A 13,587-nucleotide genomic window follows, 5' to 3' on the forward strand; every position below is an offset into this window, starting at 1 on the left:
GCAATGGTTGAATTAATTTACACTCCCACCAACAGTGTAAAAGTGCTCCTATTTCTCCACATCCTCTCCAGCATCTGTTGTCTCCAGCTTTTTTTGTAACACAATTTTGATATCTGTTTGATAAAATATTGTCATTATACCTTCTTATTTTTTTTTTAAGAAAAGTTTTAACTATTTGACCATATCATTAGCTGACTACTTTGTAGTCATTGTCTGCTAAATCTAACATGTAGGACTCTCCCAAGCAGATTTCCTTGCCTTTTTCCTTGTGTTTGGGTTACAGTGTACTGTTGCTGTGCATGTCTTAAGCTTTTTTGCTACAATCTCTACATTTTAGATAATGTATTATAGCAAATCTGTATGCTGATTGACTCTTCCCTTTTGGGGAGCTTGTTGTTTTTGTTTGCTTGTTGTTGGTGGTGGTGGGGTATGCGTTTGTCTATGTGTGTGATTTGATAGAAGTATTTTACTAAAGTCTCTTTCCTCTACAGTGTAAAGTCTCTTATGTTGCTCTTTGAGGGCATCTCCTGAGGCATGCAAATACTCTCCCTTGGATGACAGTGGTTTTAGCAGGGTGCTCTTTCAATGTCTCTGTTATTTATTTGTAAAAGTGTCTCCTTTTGATTTCACACCAATGGTCACTGTTATCCAAGTGTGTCTAACCCTGTAACACCAGTACTAAATTAAGTTGTGTAATTGCTAAAAAATATAACTAAATAACTTAATTGCAGATGAGATGTTATAAACTTCACTGATATTTTTACCATATAGAGTGATTGTTAACCAATAAAATAACTATCTGTTATATACATCTTTTTATCACATCCATCAGCTAGCCTTTCTTACCCAATGCAAGGAAGCTAAGAACACTGATAAAAGATTATAGGAATGGCTAACTAGAATAACCAGTTTAGAGAAGAGCACAAAAGACCTAATGGAGTTGAGAAACACAGCATGAGAACTTCATGAAGCATACACACATTTTAATAGCCAAATCAATTAAGTGGAAGAGAGGATATCAGAGATTGAAGATTAGCTCAATGAAATAAAGTGAGAAGACAAGACTAGAGAAAAAAAGAATGAAAAGAAACAAACAAAGCCTCCATGAAATATGGGATTACATGAAAGACCAACTATGTTTGATCACTGTACCTGAAAGTGAAGAGGAGAATGAAATTAAGTTAAAAAACATTTTTCAGGATATTATCCAGGAGAACTTCCCCAACCTAGCAAGGCAGCCAACATTCAAATTCAGAAAATACAGATAACGCCACAAAGATACTCCTCGAAAACAAAAACCCCAAGACACATAATTATCAGATTCATCAAGGTTGAAATGAAGGAAAAAATGCTAAGTGCAGCCAGAGAGAAAGGTTGGGTTACCCAGAAAGGGAAGCCCATCAGACTAACAGTGGATCTCTCGGGCAGAAACCCTATAAGCCAGAATAGAGTGGGGACCAATATTCAACATTCTTAAAAAAAAGAATTTTCAGCCCAGAATTTCATATCCAAACAAACTCAGCTTTATAAGCAAAGGAGAAATAAAATACTTTACAGACAAGCAGAACCTGAAAGATTTTGTCACCACCACACCTGCCTTACAAGAGCTCCTGAAGGAAGCACTAAATATGGAAAATACAACTGGCATCAGCCATGGCAAAAACATACCAAATTGTAAAGACCATTGATGCTATGAAGAAATTGCATTAACTAACAGACAAAATAACCAGTTAACATCATAACGGCAGGATCACATTCACACATAGTAATATTAAACTTAAATGTAAATGGGTTAAATGCCCTAATTAAAAGACACAGACTGGCAAACTGGATAAAAAGTCAAGACCTATCAGTGTGCTGTATTCAGGAGACCCATCTTTGAACTCACGTTCAAAGACACACATAGGCTCAAAAAAAGGGATAAGGGAATATTTACAAATCAAATGGAAAGGAGAGAGAGAGAGAAAGAGAGAGAGAGAGGCAGGCATTACACAATGGTAAAGGGATCAATGCAACGAGAAGAGCTAAATAGCATAAATATATATGCACCTAATACAGGAGCACACAGATATATAAAGCAAGTTCTTAACAACCTACAAAGAGACCTAGTCTCCCACACGATAATAGTGGGAGACTTTAAGACCCCACTGTCAATATTAGACAGATAAATGAGACAGAAAATTAACTAGGATATCCAGGACTTGAAATCAGCTCTAGACCAAATGAACCTAATAGTCATCTATAGAACTCACCACCCCAAATCAACAGAATATACATTATTCTCAGTACCACATTGTACTTACCCTAAAATTGACCACACAATTGGAAGTAAAACACTCCTCAGCAAATGCAAAAGAATGGAAATCATAACAAACAGTCTCTCAGACCACAGTGCAATCAAATTAGAACTCAGGATTAAGAAACTCACTCAAAACTGCACAACTACATGGAAACTAAACAACCTGCTGCTGAATGACTACTGGATAAATAACAAAATTAAGGCAGAAATAAAGATGGTTTTTGAAATCTATGAGAACAAAGACACAATGTATCAGAATATCTGGGACACATTTAAAGCAGTGTGTAGACGAAATTTATACCACTAAATGCTCACAAGAGAAAGTGGAAAAGACCTAAAAACTATATCCTCATGTTACAATTAAAAAAACTAGAGAAGCAAGAGCAAACAAACTCAAAAGCTAGCAGCAGACAAGAAATAACTAAGATCAAAGCAGAACTGAAGGAGATCGAGACACAAAAAACCCTTCAAAAAATCAATGAATCCAGGAGCTGGTTTTTTGAACTGATCAAGAAAATAGATAGACTGCTAGTCAGACTAATAAAGAAGAAAAGAGAGAAGAATCAAATAGATGCAACAAAAACAATAAAGGGGATATCACCACTGATCCCACAGAAATAGAAACTACCATCAGAGAATACTATAAACACCTCTACACAAATAAACCAGAAAATCTAGAAGAAATGGATAAATTCCTGGAAACCTACACCCTCCCAAGACTAAACCAGGAAGTAGAATCCCTGAAGAGACCAATAACAAGTTCTGAAGTTGAGGCAGGTATTAATAGCCTACCAACCAAAAAAATCCAGGACCAGATGGGTTCACAGCCAAATTCTACCAATGATACAAAGAGGAGCTGGAATCATTCTATCTGAAACTATTCCAAACAATAGAAGAAAAAGTAATCCTTCCTAACTCATTTCATGAGGCCAACATCATCCTGATACAAAACCTAGCAGGGACAGAACAAAAAAAGAAAATTTTAGGCCAGTAATCCTGATGAACATTGATGCAGAAATCCTCAATAAAATACTGGCAAACAGAATCCAACAACACATCAAAAAGCTTATCCACCACAATCAAGTCAGCATCATCCCTGGGATGCAAGTCTGATTCAACATATGCAAATCAATAAATGTAATCCATCACATAAACAGAACCAAAGGTAAACACCAAATGATTATCTCAATAGATGCAGAGAAGGTCTTTGACAAAATTCAACACATCTTCGTGCTAAAAACTCTCAATAAACTAGGTATTGATAGAACGTATCTCAAAATAATGAGTTATTAATGACAAACCCACAGCCAATATCATACTTAATGGGCAAAAGCTGGACACTTTCCCTTTGAAAACTGGCGTAGGATAAGGATGCCCTCTCTCACCTCTTCTATTCAACACAGTATTGGAAGTTCTAGTCAGGCAATCAGGCAAGATAAAGAAATAAAGGATATTCCATTAGAAAAAAGGAAATCAAATTATCTGTGTTTTAGATGACACGATTGTATGTTTAGAGCCCCATCATTTCAGCCCCAAATCTCCTTAAGCTGATAAGCAACTTCAGCAAAGTCTCAGGATACAAAATCAATGTGCAAAAATCACAAGCATTCCTATACACCAATAACAGAAAAATTGAGAGCCAAATCATGAGAAAACCAAACCACTCACAATTGCTACAAAGAGAAATAAATACCTAGGAATATAACTTACAGGGGACGTGAAGGACTTCTTCAAGGAGAACTACAAACCACTGCTCAAGGAAATAAAAAAGGACACAAACAAATGGAAAAACACTCCATACTCGTGGTTAGAAAGAATCAATATTGTGAAAATGGCCATACTACCCAAAGTAATTTATAGATTCAATGCTATCCCCATCAAGCTACCATTGACTTTCTTCACAGAATTGGAAAAAACTACTTTAAATTTAATGAGGAACCAATAAAGAGCCCACATAGCCAAAACAATCCAAAGCAAAAAGAACAAAGCTGTAGGCATTACGCTTCCTGACTTCAAACTATACTACAAGTCTACAGTAATCAAAACAGCATGGTACTGGTTCCAAAACAGATATATAGAACATTGGAACAGAACAGAGGCTTCAGAAATAACACCACACATCTACAACCATGTGACCTTTGGCAAACCTGACAAAAACAAGCAATGGCGAAAGGATTCCCTATTTAATAAATTGTATTGGAAAAACTAGCTAGCCATATACGGAAAACTGAAACTGGACTCCTTCCTTGCACCTTATACAAAAATTCATGCAAGATGGATGAAAGACATATATATAAGACCTAAAACCATAAAAACTTTAGAAGAAAACCTACGCTATATGATTCAGGACATAGGCATGGGCAAAGACCTCCTGACTAAAACACCAAAAGCAACGGCATCAAAAGCCAAAATAGACAAATGGGATCTAAAGAGCTTCTGTACAGCAAAAGAAACTATCATTAGAGTGAACCAGAAACCAACAGAATGGGAAAATAATTTTGCAATCTACCCATCTGATAAAGTACTAATAACCAGAATCTACAATGAACTTAAACAAATTTACAAGAGAAAAACAACCCCATCAAAAAGTGGCCAAAGAACAGACACTTTTCAAAAGAAGACATTTATACATCCAACAAACATGGAAAAAAGCTTATCATCCCTGGCCATTAGAGAAATGCAAATGAAAACCACAGTGAGATACCATCTCACACCAGTTAGAATGGCAAACATTAAAAAGATAAGAAACAACAGATGCTGGAGAGGACGTAGAGAAATAGGAATGCATTTACACTGTTGGTGGGAGTGTAAATTAGTTCAACCATAGTGGAAGACAGTGTGGCAACTCCTCAAGGATCTAGAAATAGAAATTCCATTTGATCCAGCAATCCCATTACTGCGTATATACCCAAAAAAGTATAAATCATTCTATTATAAAGACATGTGCACACGTATGTTCATTGTGGTACTGTTTACAATAGCAAAGACTTGGAACCAACCCAAATGTCCATCAATGATAGACTGGATAAAGAAAATGTGGCACATAGACACCACTGAATACCATGCAGCCATAAAAAAAGATGAGTTCCTGTCCTTTGCAGGGTCATGGATAAAGCTGGAAATCATTCTCAGCAAACTAACACAAGACTAGACAACCAAACATCACAAGTTCTCACTCATAAGTGGGAGCTGAACAATGAGAACACATGAACACGGGGAGGAGAACATCATACACAAGGGCCTCTTGGGGGATGGGGGTTCAGGGGAGGGATAGCATTAGGAGAAATAGCTAATGTAGATGACGGGCTGATGGATGCAGCAAACCACTATGGCACGCGTATACCTATGTAACAAACCTGCACATTTTGCACATGTCCCCCAGAACTTAAAGTATAATTTAAAAAAAAAGAAAAGCTAATTTTACATTACTCGTTGAAACTGGAGTTGAAATATTATAGAGAGTAATTCATGAAGACTTTTGCCTATGTAATAATTTATAGGCATGGTTCTCCTTAAAGATCCACATGTAATTACACTCCAGAGAACATAAACTAACCAGAAATAATAAATTTGTAGTTTTTGTTCTTACCAGGGAGACTCTTTGATATTGGTCTGAATTCATCCTTTAGTATATTTCTTCCAAATGCATCTGTCAATTGTTCTATATTAGGCCCTATAGAAATAAACAGATATCAAAACACTATAAGATAATCATTTATCTACAAATGTCAGAGTGTGTGTGTTAGTAACTTAAAACATTTGTGGCTGGCCATGGTGGCTTATGCCTGTAATCCCAGTACTTTGGGAGGCTGGGGCGGGCAGATCACGAGGTGAAGAGATTGAGACCATTCTGGCCAACATGGTGAAACTCTGTCTCTACTAAAAAAAAAAAAAAAAAAAAAAAAAAATTAGCTGGGTGTGGTGGCACGTGCCTGTAGCCCCAGCTACTCATGAGGCTGAGGCAGGAGAATCACTTGAACCCAGGAGGCAGAGGTTGCAGTGAGCTGAGATCACACCACTGAACTACAGCCTGGTGATAGAGCAAGACTCTGTCCCCAAAAAAGAAAAATTGTATTTATAGAAGAAAAATTAAAGTGAAATGTCTGGATTGGAAAATAACAAAAATCTTAAAAAGGAAAGGCTGCTAAAATTATATAAGCCAGACTATATTCAGGCTTAGATATGTTTAATGAATTGAAAGATCACATATCCAGGAAAAGGTAAAACTGATCCATAACCCGATGCTGAATAATTTCTTAACGAGGAATTGTTCTATACACTGCTGTCTCTTAGGCAAATTCAAATCATCCTAAGGGACATTATGATGATAATGTATCTTTCAAGTTTACACTAAAAACCTATACAGCCTGAAGGTATGCAGTAGGTGAGATGGAACATTTTTTTTCCCTATAGGCAAACCATGGCCTTGTTAGTCACAGAGCCTTATCAAGAGGCAGAAATTATTTGACTCATCGAGGAATATTTCTTTCCTTTTTTTTAGTGTATGTAACTATAAATTCTTTAGATATTAGTTATGAAAAAATAAGATATTTGTCAAACTGAAAAACTGCCTTTGATCACTTGAATGTGAATCAAGGAGGTAATGGTCAGATTTGCAGCACTACCAGAATTGTTATTGGATCCATTTCCATTTAAGTTTTATGTGATTTGATATTTTTGTGGAATTAGAAACTACTAAGTTCAATGATATAAAAATGCATAAAAATGTTAAAAAGAAATTCATATTGAAAAGGGGATAATGAGGATTGGTGACATAAGGTCAACATTGGGCTTAAGATTCTATGGGTAGAATTGGCTCTAGTAGAGTATATAACTATGATTGGATACCTGTCAGTCCTGTCACTGTATTGTAGAGTGATTTGTTGTCATTGCTGTTTTGGAAAAATCGATGAATACATGAATAATGCAAACAGTTATGACACCAGCTGCTCAAATATGCCACAACTGCATTCTATACTGAGCATTGCCTCATTACGAAAGTAAAAAGTTATCTATGAGATTGAGCAGAACAAGTTTTCAGTAATTAAGTAACAATATAAGAGATATAGCAACTCAAAACTGGAAACATGAGCAGATTTTTTAGCTTCCTTTGTTCTTTCTTCAGCTGATATATCTAAGAAGGGCCACTTCATTTGAAATGAACAAGCAAATGATCCTTACACATTCAGGGAAAAAATGAGATAATTTGAGGGATTGGGTTAAATACTAGAAATTAAAATGTATGTGCTGGAAACACTTACAATTACTAAGAGTCACAATTTTTGTCCTTCACAATATCCTCCCTTTGCTTTAAATCTTTTAAAAATCTTTTTCTCCTTGAAGTTCACTGAATATTTTAATAGGCTATTTAAAATCTTAAATTCTATGGATTTTAATACATTCAGTAATGTCTGTCACCACCATCACAGTCAATTTTAAAAAGTACTTTAGATTTATACTAATTAAATTCCAGTGAAATATAGAAAAGTTACTCTTATATAGCTGTATTCCCGGTTCCCATTTTTGTGCTATTGTTATCCATAATGCATTTGTAAATAATAAAGACAGGGTTGTAGTTATTATTATAATTCTTTCTTTCCTTTTTTTTTTTTTTTTTTTGAGACTGAGTAGTGCCCTGTGGCCCTGTCACCCAGGCTAGAGTGCAGTGGTGCGGTCTTGGCTCACTACAACCTACGCCTCCCAGGTTCAAGTGATTCTCCTGCCTCAGGCTTCCAAGCAGCTGGGATTACAGGTGTGTACCACCATGCCTGGCTAATTTTTTTGTATCTTTAGTAGAGATGGAGTTTCCCCATGTTGGCCAGGCTGGTCTTGAACTCCTGAACCTGTGATCTGCTTACCTCTGTCTCCCAAAATGCTGGGATTACAGGCATGAGCCACTGTGCCTGGCTATAATCATTTCTGTATATAATTTTATGCTTTTTAAAAAATCTGAGACAAGAAGTACATATTTCCAATTAGCTATTATATTAACCTTCTTATTTATAATTTCTGGTTCTATTAATTTTTTCCTGTGGTTTCAGGTTACCACATCTTGTTGTTTTCTTTTTTGTTAATAGATAGCGTTTGTGCATATTTATGGGGTACACATGATATTTGGTTATATGTACAGTGTGCATAACAAGTCAGGTTATTTAGGATATCTATCACCTCAACAATTTTTTTTTCTTTGAGATGAAGACTCATTCTGTCACCAGGCTGAAGTGCAGTGGCACAATCTCGGCTCACTGCAACCTCTGCCTTCCAGGTTCAAGTGATTCTCCTGCCTCAGCCTCCCAAGTAGCTGGGATTACAGGTGCCCACCACCATGCCTGGCTTATTTTTGTATTTTTAGTAGAGACAGGGCTTCACCATGTTGGTCAGGCTGGTCTCAATCTCTTGACCTAGTGATCCACCTGCCTGGGATGACAGGTGTGCTCCATCTTGCCCAGCCACACCTCAATGATTTATCTTTATTCAGTACGATGTTAGCTGTGGGTTTGTCATATATGGACTTTATTAGTTTGAGGGATGTTCCATTTATGCCTAGGTTGTTGAGAGTTTTATCATGAAGGAATGTTAAATTTTATCAAATGCTTCTTCTGCACCTACTCAGATGATTGTATGATTTTGTCCTTCTTTCTGTTGATGTACCTTGCTAATTGATTTGCATATGTTAAACCACCCTTACATCCCTGGGATAGATCTGACTTGATCACAGTGTATTATCTTTTTGATATGTTGTTGAATTTGGTTTGCTGGCATTTTGTTGGGGATTTTTAGGTTTATATTCATCAGAGATATTTGCCTGTAATTTTATTTATTTTTTATGTCCTTGTCTGATTTTGGTATCAGAATAAATGCTGGCCTTGTAGATTGAGTTACAGAAAATTCCATCCTCTTCAATTTTTTGGAATAGTTTGAGGGGAATTGGTGGTAGTTCTTCGAAAGTTTGGGGAAAAATTGGCAGTGAGGCCATCTGGTTATGTGTTGAGAACATTTCTAGGCCTCTTTTTAGCTATTTTGAAATATAAAATACATTGTTGTCAACTATAATAAATCTCCTCTGCTACTGAACTTTGGAACTTATTCTTTGTATCTAACAGTATGTTTGTGGTACCCAGTAACCAGGTTTTCTAGTTCTTCTTAATTCAATCTTGGTAGGCTATATGTGTCCAGAAATCTATCAATTTCCTCTAGATTTTCCAGTTTATCAGCATATAGTTGTTCATAATATTTTCTGATGATGTTTTGTAATTCTACAGCATCAGTTCTATCTTCTTTTTCATTTCTGATTTTGTTAATTTGTATCTTCTATCTTTTCATAAGTTAGTCTACCTAATGTTTTATTAATTTTGTCTTTTAAAACACCAAGTTTTGATTTGGTTGGTCCTTTGTTTAAGTATCTATTTCACTTAGTTCTGCTCTGATTCTTATTTATTTCCTTCTATCAATTTTTGTTGTGGTTGGTTTGTTTTTGGTTTTTTAGTCTCTTGAGGTGCATTGTTAATTTACTTGAAATCTTTCTACTTTTTGATGGAGGTATTTATTGCTATAAAATTCCATTTTTAGCATTGTTTTTGTTATATATCATAGGTTTTGGTATGTTGTGTTTTCATTTTTATTTATTTCAAGAATTTTTAAATTTATTTTTTAATTTCTTCATTGAGTCAATGGTCATTCATGAGCATTTAGCTTAATTTCCATGTGTTCATACAGTTCCCAAAGTTCCTCTAGTTAATGATTTCTAGTTTTAATCTGTCATGGTCTGACAAGATACTTGATATGATTTTGATTTTTAAAAATTTTTAAGACTTCTTTTGTGGCCTAACACATGATCTAACCTGGAGAATGTTCCATGTGCTGATGAGAAGAAGTAAGTGTGTCCTGCAGCTATTGAATAAAATACTTGTAATTATCTGTTAGGGTCATTTGGTCTAAATTGATGTTTAAGCTCAATGTTTCTTTGTTGATTTTCTGTCTAGATGATCTGCCTAATGCTGAAAATGAGATGTTGAAGTCTCTAGCTATTATTTTACTGGAGTCTCTCTCTCACATTAGATGTAATATTTGCTTTATATATCTGGATGTATCAATGTTGGGTGAGTATAAGTTTAAAATTCGTATATCCTCTTTCTGAATTCTTTTATAATTATCTAATTATCCTGTCTCTTTTTATTGTTTTTGACTTAAAGTCTATTTTATCTGAAATAAGTACACCTACTCCTCCTCACTTCTGGTTTCTATTTGCATGGAATATTTTTTCCATTCCCTTCCTACCAGTCTATCTGTTGCCTTACAGGTGAAGTGACTTTCTTATAGGCAGTATATAGTTTGGTCATGTTTTTAAAATCCATTCAGGCATTCTGTTTACATTCAAGATCATTATGTGAGGACTTATTCCTATGGTTTTCTTATATTCTGGTTGTTTTGTTTATCCTTTGTTCCTTTTTTCAATTGTGTTGTTTGTCATTGCAGTTTGGTGATTTTTCTGTCATAGTAACATTTGAGTTCTTTTTCTTCCTCATTTGTGTGTTTGCACAACCAGTTTTATGAAGGTAGATATCCTTTTGCTTAAGTGTAGTACTCCTTTAAGCATTTCTTGTAGGGCCAGCCTAATGGTGATGAATTCCTTCAGTTTTTGTTTGTCTAGAAAATACTTTATTTTTCCTTCATTTATGAACAATAACTTTGCTGAACATATTATTCTTGCCTGTTTTCTTTCAGCCCTTTGAATATATCATCTTATTTTCTCCTAGCCTGTACGATTTCTGCTAAGAAATACACTGTTAGTCTGATAACAGTTCCCTTATATGTGACTTGTATCTCTTTCTTTTACTTTTGACAGTTTGACTATAATGTACCTTGTACAAATCTTTTGGGTTGTGTCTATTTGGAAATCTCTTGCTGATATGGGCAGTTTTCAGCTGTTATTTTATTAAATAGTTTTTATATACCTTTTCTCTTGACCATCCGGAACACCCACAATTCGAAACGTTGGTCACTTTATGATGTTCCATGTCACATAGGCATTATTCATTCTTTTTCATTCTTTATTCTTTTTTTTCTCTATCTCCCCCTCTCTTTTGTCTGTGTTATTTCAAATGACTTCTCTTGAAGTTCTGAATTTTTCTTCTTCTGCTTGACCTAGTAATTGTTGAAGATCTTGAATGTATTTTTTATTTTATTCATTGAATTACAGGATTTCTGTTTAACTCTTTTCTTAATGATATCTATCTCTTTAATAAATTTCTCATTCATTTCAAAATTGTTTTGCTGATTTCTTTGTATTGTTTATCTGTGTTCTCTTCTACCTCATTGAGCTTCTTTAATATCATTATTTTCAATTCTGCTTCAGGTATTTTATTAATTTCTTTTTCACTAAAATCTGTTGCTGAAGAATTATTGTTTTTGAGGTGTCACATTTCCTTGCTTTTTCATGTTTCTTGAGACTTATGTCTGTCATCTCATTTAATAGTCACTTCTCTCAATTTTGTGGATTGGCTTTCACAGAGCAAAACTTTTTCCTGAAGATGCTATCTATGCTGTTGTTTGGATAGGGCAGTTTTTAAATTAAAAAAAAAAAAAAAAAAAAAGACCAGTATCTCACTGGTCTTGAACCAAGGCTGGCCTCAAATGTCTGGCCTCAAGTGATCCTGCCACCTTCACCTCCCAAAGTGCTGGGGTATAGGCATGAGTCACCATGCCTCCCTTGGGTTGGGCACTTTACCTTTCAATCTGGGTATACGCAGTGGTATATAGCCTCTGTATAATTTTTTTCAGCTATAAACAGTGTCAGTGATGACTGCCATTTCCTCAATGGCTTAGGCTACAGTTGCTAGTGGATGCTGTTGTGAGGCTTTGCTGGGGACAGGGACCCCAAGTGAGTCAGTCCTTGGCCTCATTGGTGATAGCAATGGCTGATCATGCCTATCCTTGAGCATCAGGATACATGAGCATCAGGATTTGTGAGTCCAGGCAGGCTAATTCTTGGGCCTTTAGGTGGCTGCTTGAGTGCTGGCTACCTAGTGCAGGTAGGTGGGTCCTTTAGCCCCTAGACAGTGTACGTGATGTAGACAATAAAAGTCACAGTGGTGAAACAACCCACAGGCTCCCAAGTGGCATGCGCTGGTGTTAGTAGTGGCTGCAACTGGCTAGTGAGTTCATCCTCCAGGACCAAAGAAGAGTGCACAGATGCCCGTCATGGTGGATGGGGCAGGATGAGCCCCTGGCCTTTGGGTGGCATGCTTTGGTGCTGGTGGCAGGTTTCTGGGTCAGTTGTGAAGTTCTCTGGTGTCCATACATACCCAGGGCAACTGATAGGGCAAGGTAATCCCCAGACCCCTTAGGTGGCATTTTTGGGCACTGAGACATGGTTGCAGGCTGAGAGGGCTGGTTCTCATATCCCCCAATGGTATGCATGGGTGCATGCTGTGGCAGGCAGGGTGAGGATATCCCCAGGACCCCAAGTGGTGTGCCTGGGTGGCATTAACAGCAATGGCAGTTGGTAGGGAGAGTTTGTCCTCAGGGTGCATGCAATTGTGTGGTGGTCCTGCCACTGGATAGGATTGAGTTGGTCTCAGTGGTAGAGGTCCCAGGAAAGTGGTTCTCAGGCTCTGGTGAGCACATGCTTCAGCCTCTGGTGATGATGACAGATGAGAGCTTGTCCTTAGGGCATATGCAAGTGCATGGTAGTCCTCCTAATTATGGGGGCAGGATTGCAGCAATGGCATTGGACTTACGTATTCCGGGTTTTGGGCACTGCATACTTCAGCTCCATTTATCCCAGGGCAACCACTTCAGTGTGCTGTACCACCCATTCCCCAGCATGTTGAACACTTCAGTGCTACGGATCCTGTCACACTGCTAGGCCCAACTCGGATTGCACTTCTGCAGCACACTGCATAGATGCAGGGGGATGTCAGTAGGGCTCTAAGAGTGGAAATACAAAATTTAGCTGGGCGTGGTGGTATGTGCCTGTAATCCCAGCTACTTGGGAGGCTAAGTCAGTAGAATTGCTTGAACCCAGGAGGCAGAGGTTGCAGTGAGCCAAGATCATGCCACTGCACTCCAGCCTGGGTGAAAGAGTGAGACTCTGTCTCAAAAAAAAAAAAAAAAAAAGGCACTATGTCACATCTGCTGGGTTGTCAGGGTGTGTGTGACTCAGCATGAGGTCCCTCTCTAGAGCAATGCCACTGGCCAGGATGTGTAAGGTTGGTTCTCCCATGGATAGGATTGCAGGAATCTGTGGTGGGAATGTGGACTTCTATGGACCTCTCACCCTTTTCCCA

General features: G+C 37.1%; 1 protein-coding gene across 1 annotated transcript in view; it reads right to left on the minus strand.

The window, feature by feature from the left end:
• CCDC7 (coiled-coil domain containing 7) overlaps positions 1 to 13,587 on the minus strand; it is a 394,100-nt gene that overhangs the window by 64,196 nt on the left and 316,317 nt on the right. The window contains exon 31 of the mRNA XM_032259671.1: positions 5,889 to 5,972. Coding sequence (XP_032115562.1) covers positions 5,889 to 5,972 — 84 coding nt within the window. The remainder of the gene's footprint in view (positions 1 to 5,888; positions 5,973 to 13,587) is intronic.

Source organism: Sapajus apella, unplaced genomic scaffold (genome assembly GCF_009761245.1).
Source record: "Sapajus apella isolate SASKATOON/1434 unplaced genomic scaffold, GSC_monkey_1.0 scaffold111, whole genome shotgun sequence".
Taxonomy (NCBI): Eukaryota; Metazoa; Chordata; class Mammalia; order Primates; family Cebidae; genus Sapajus; species Sapajus apella.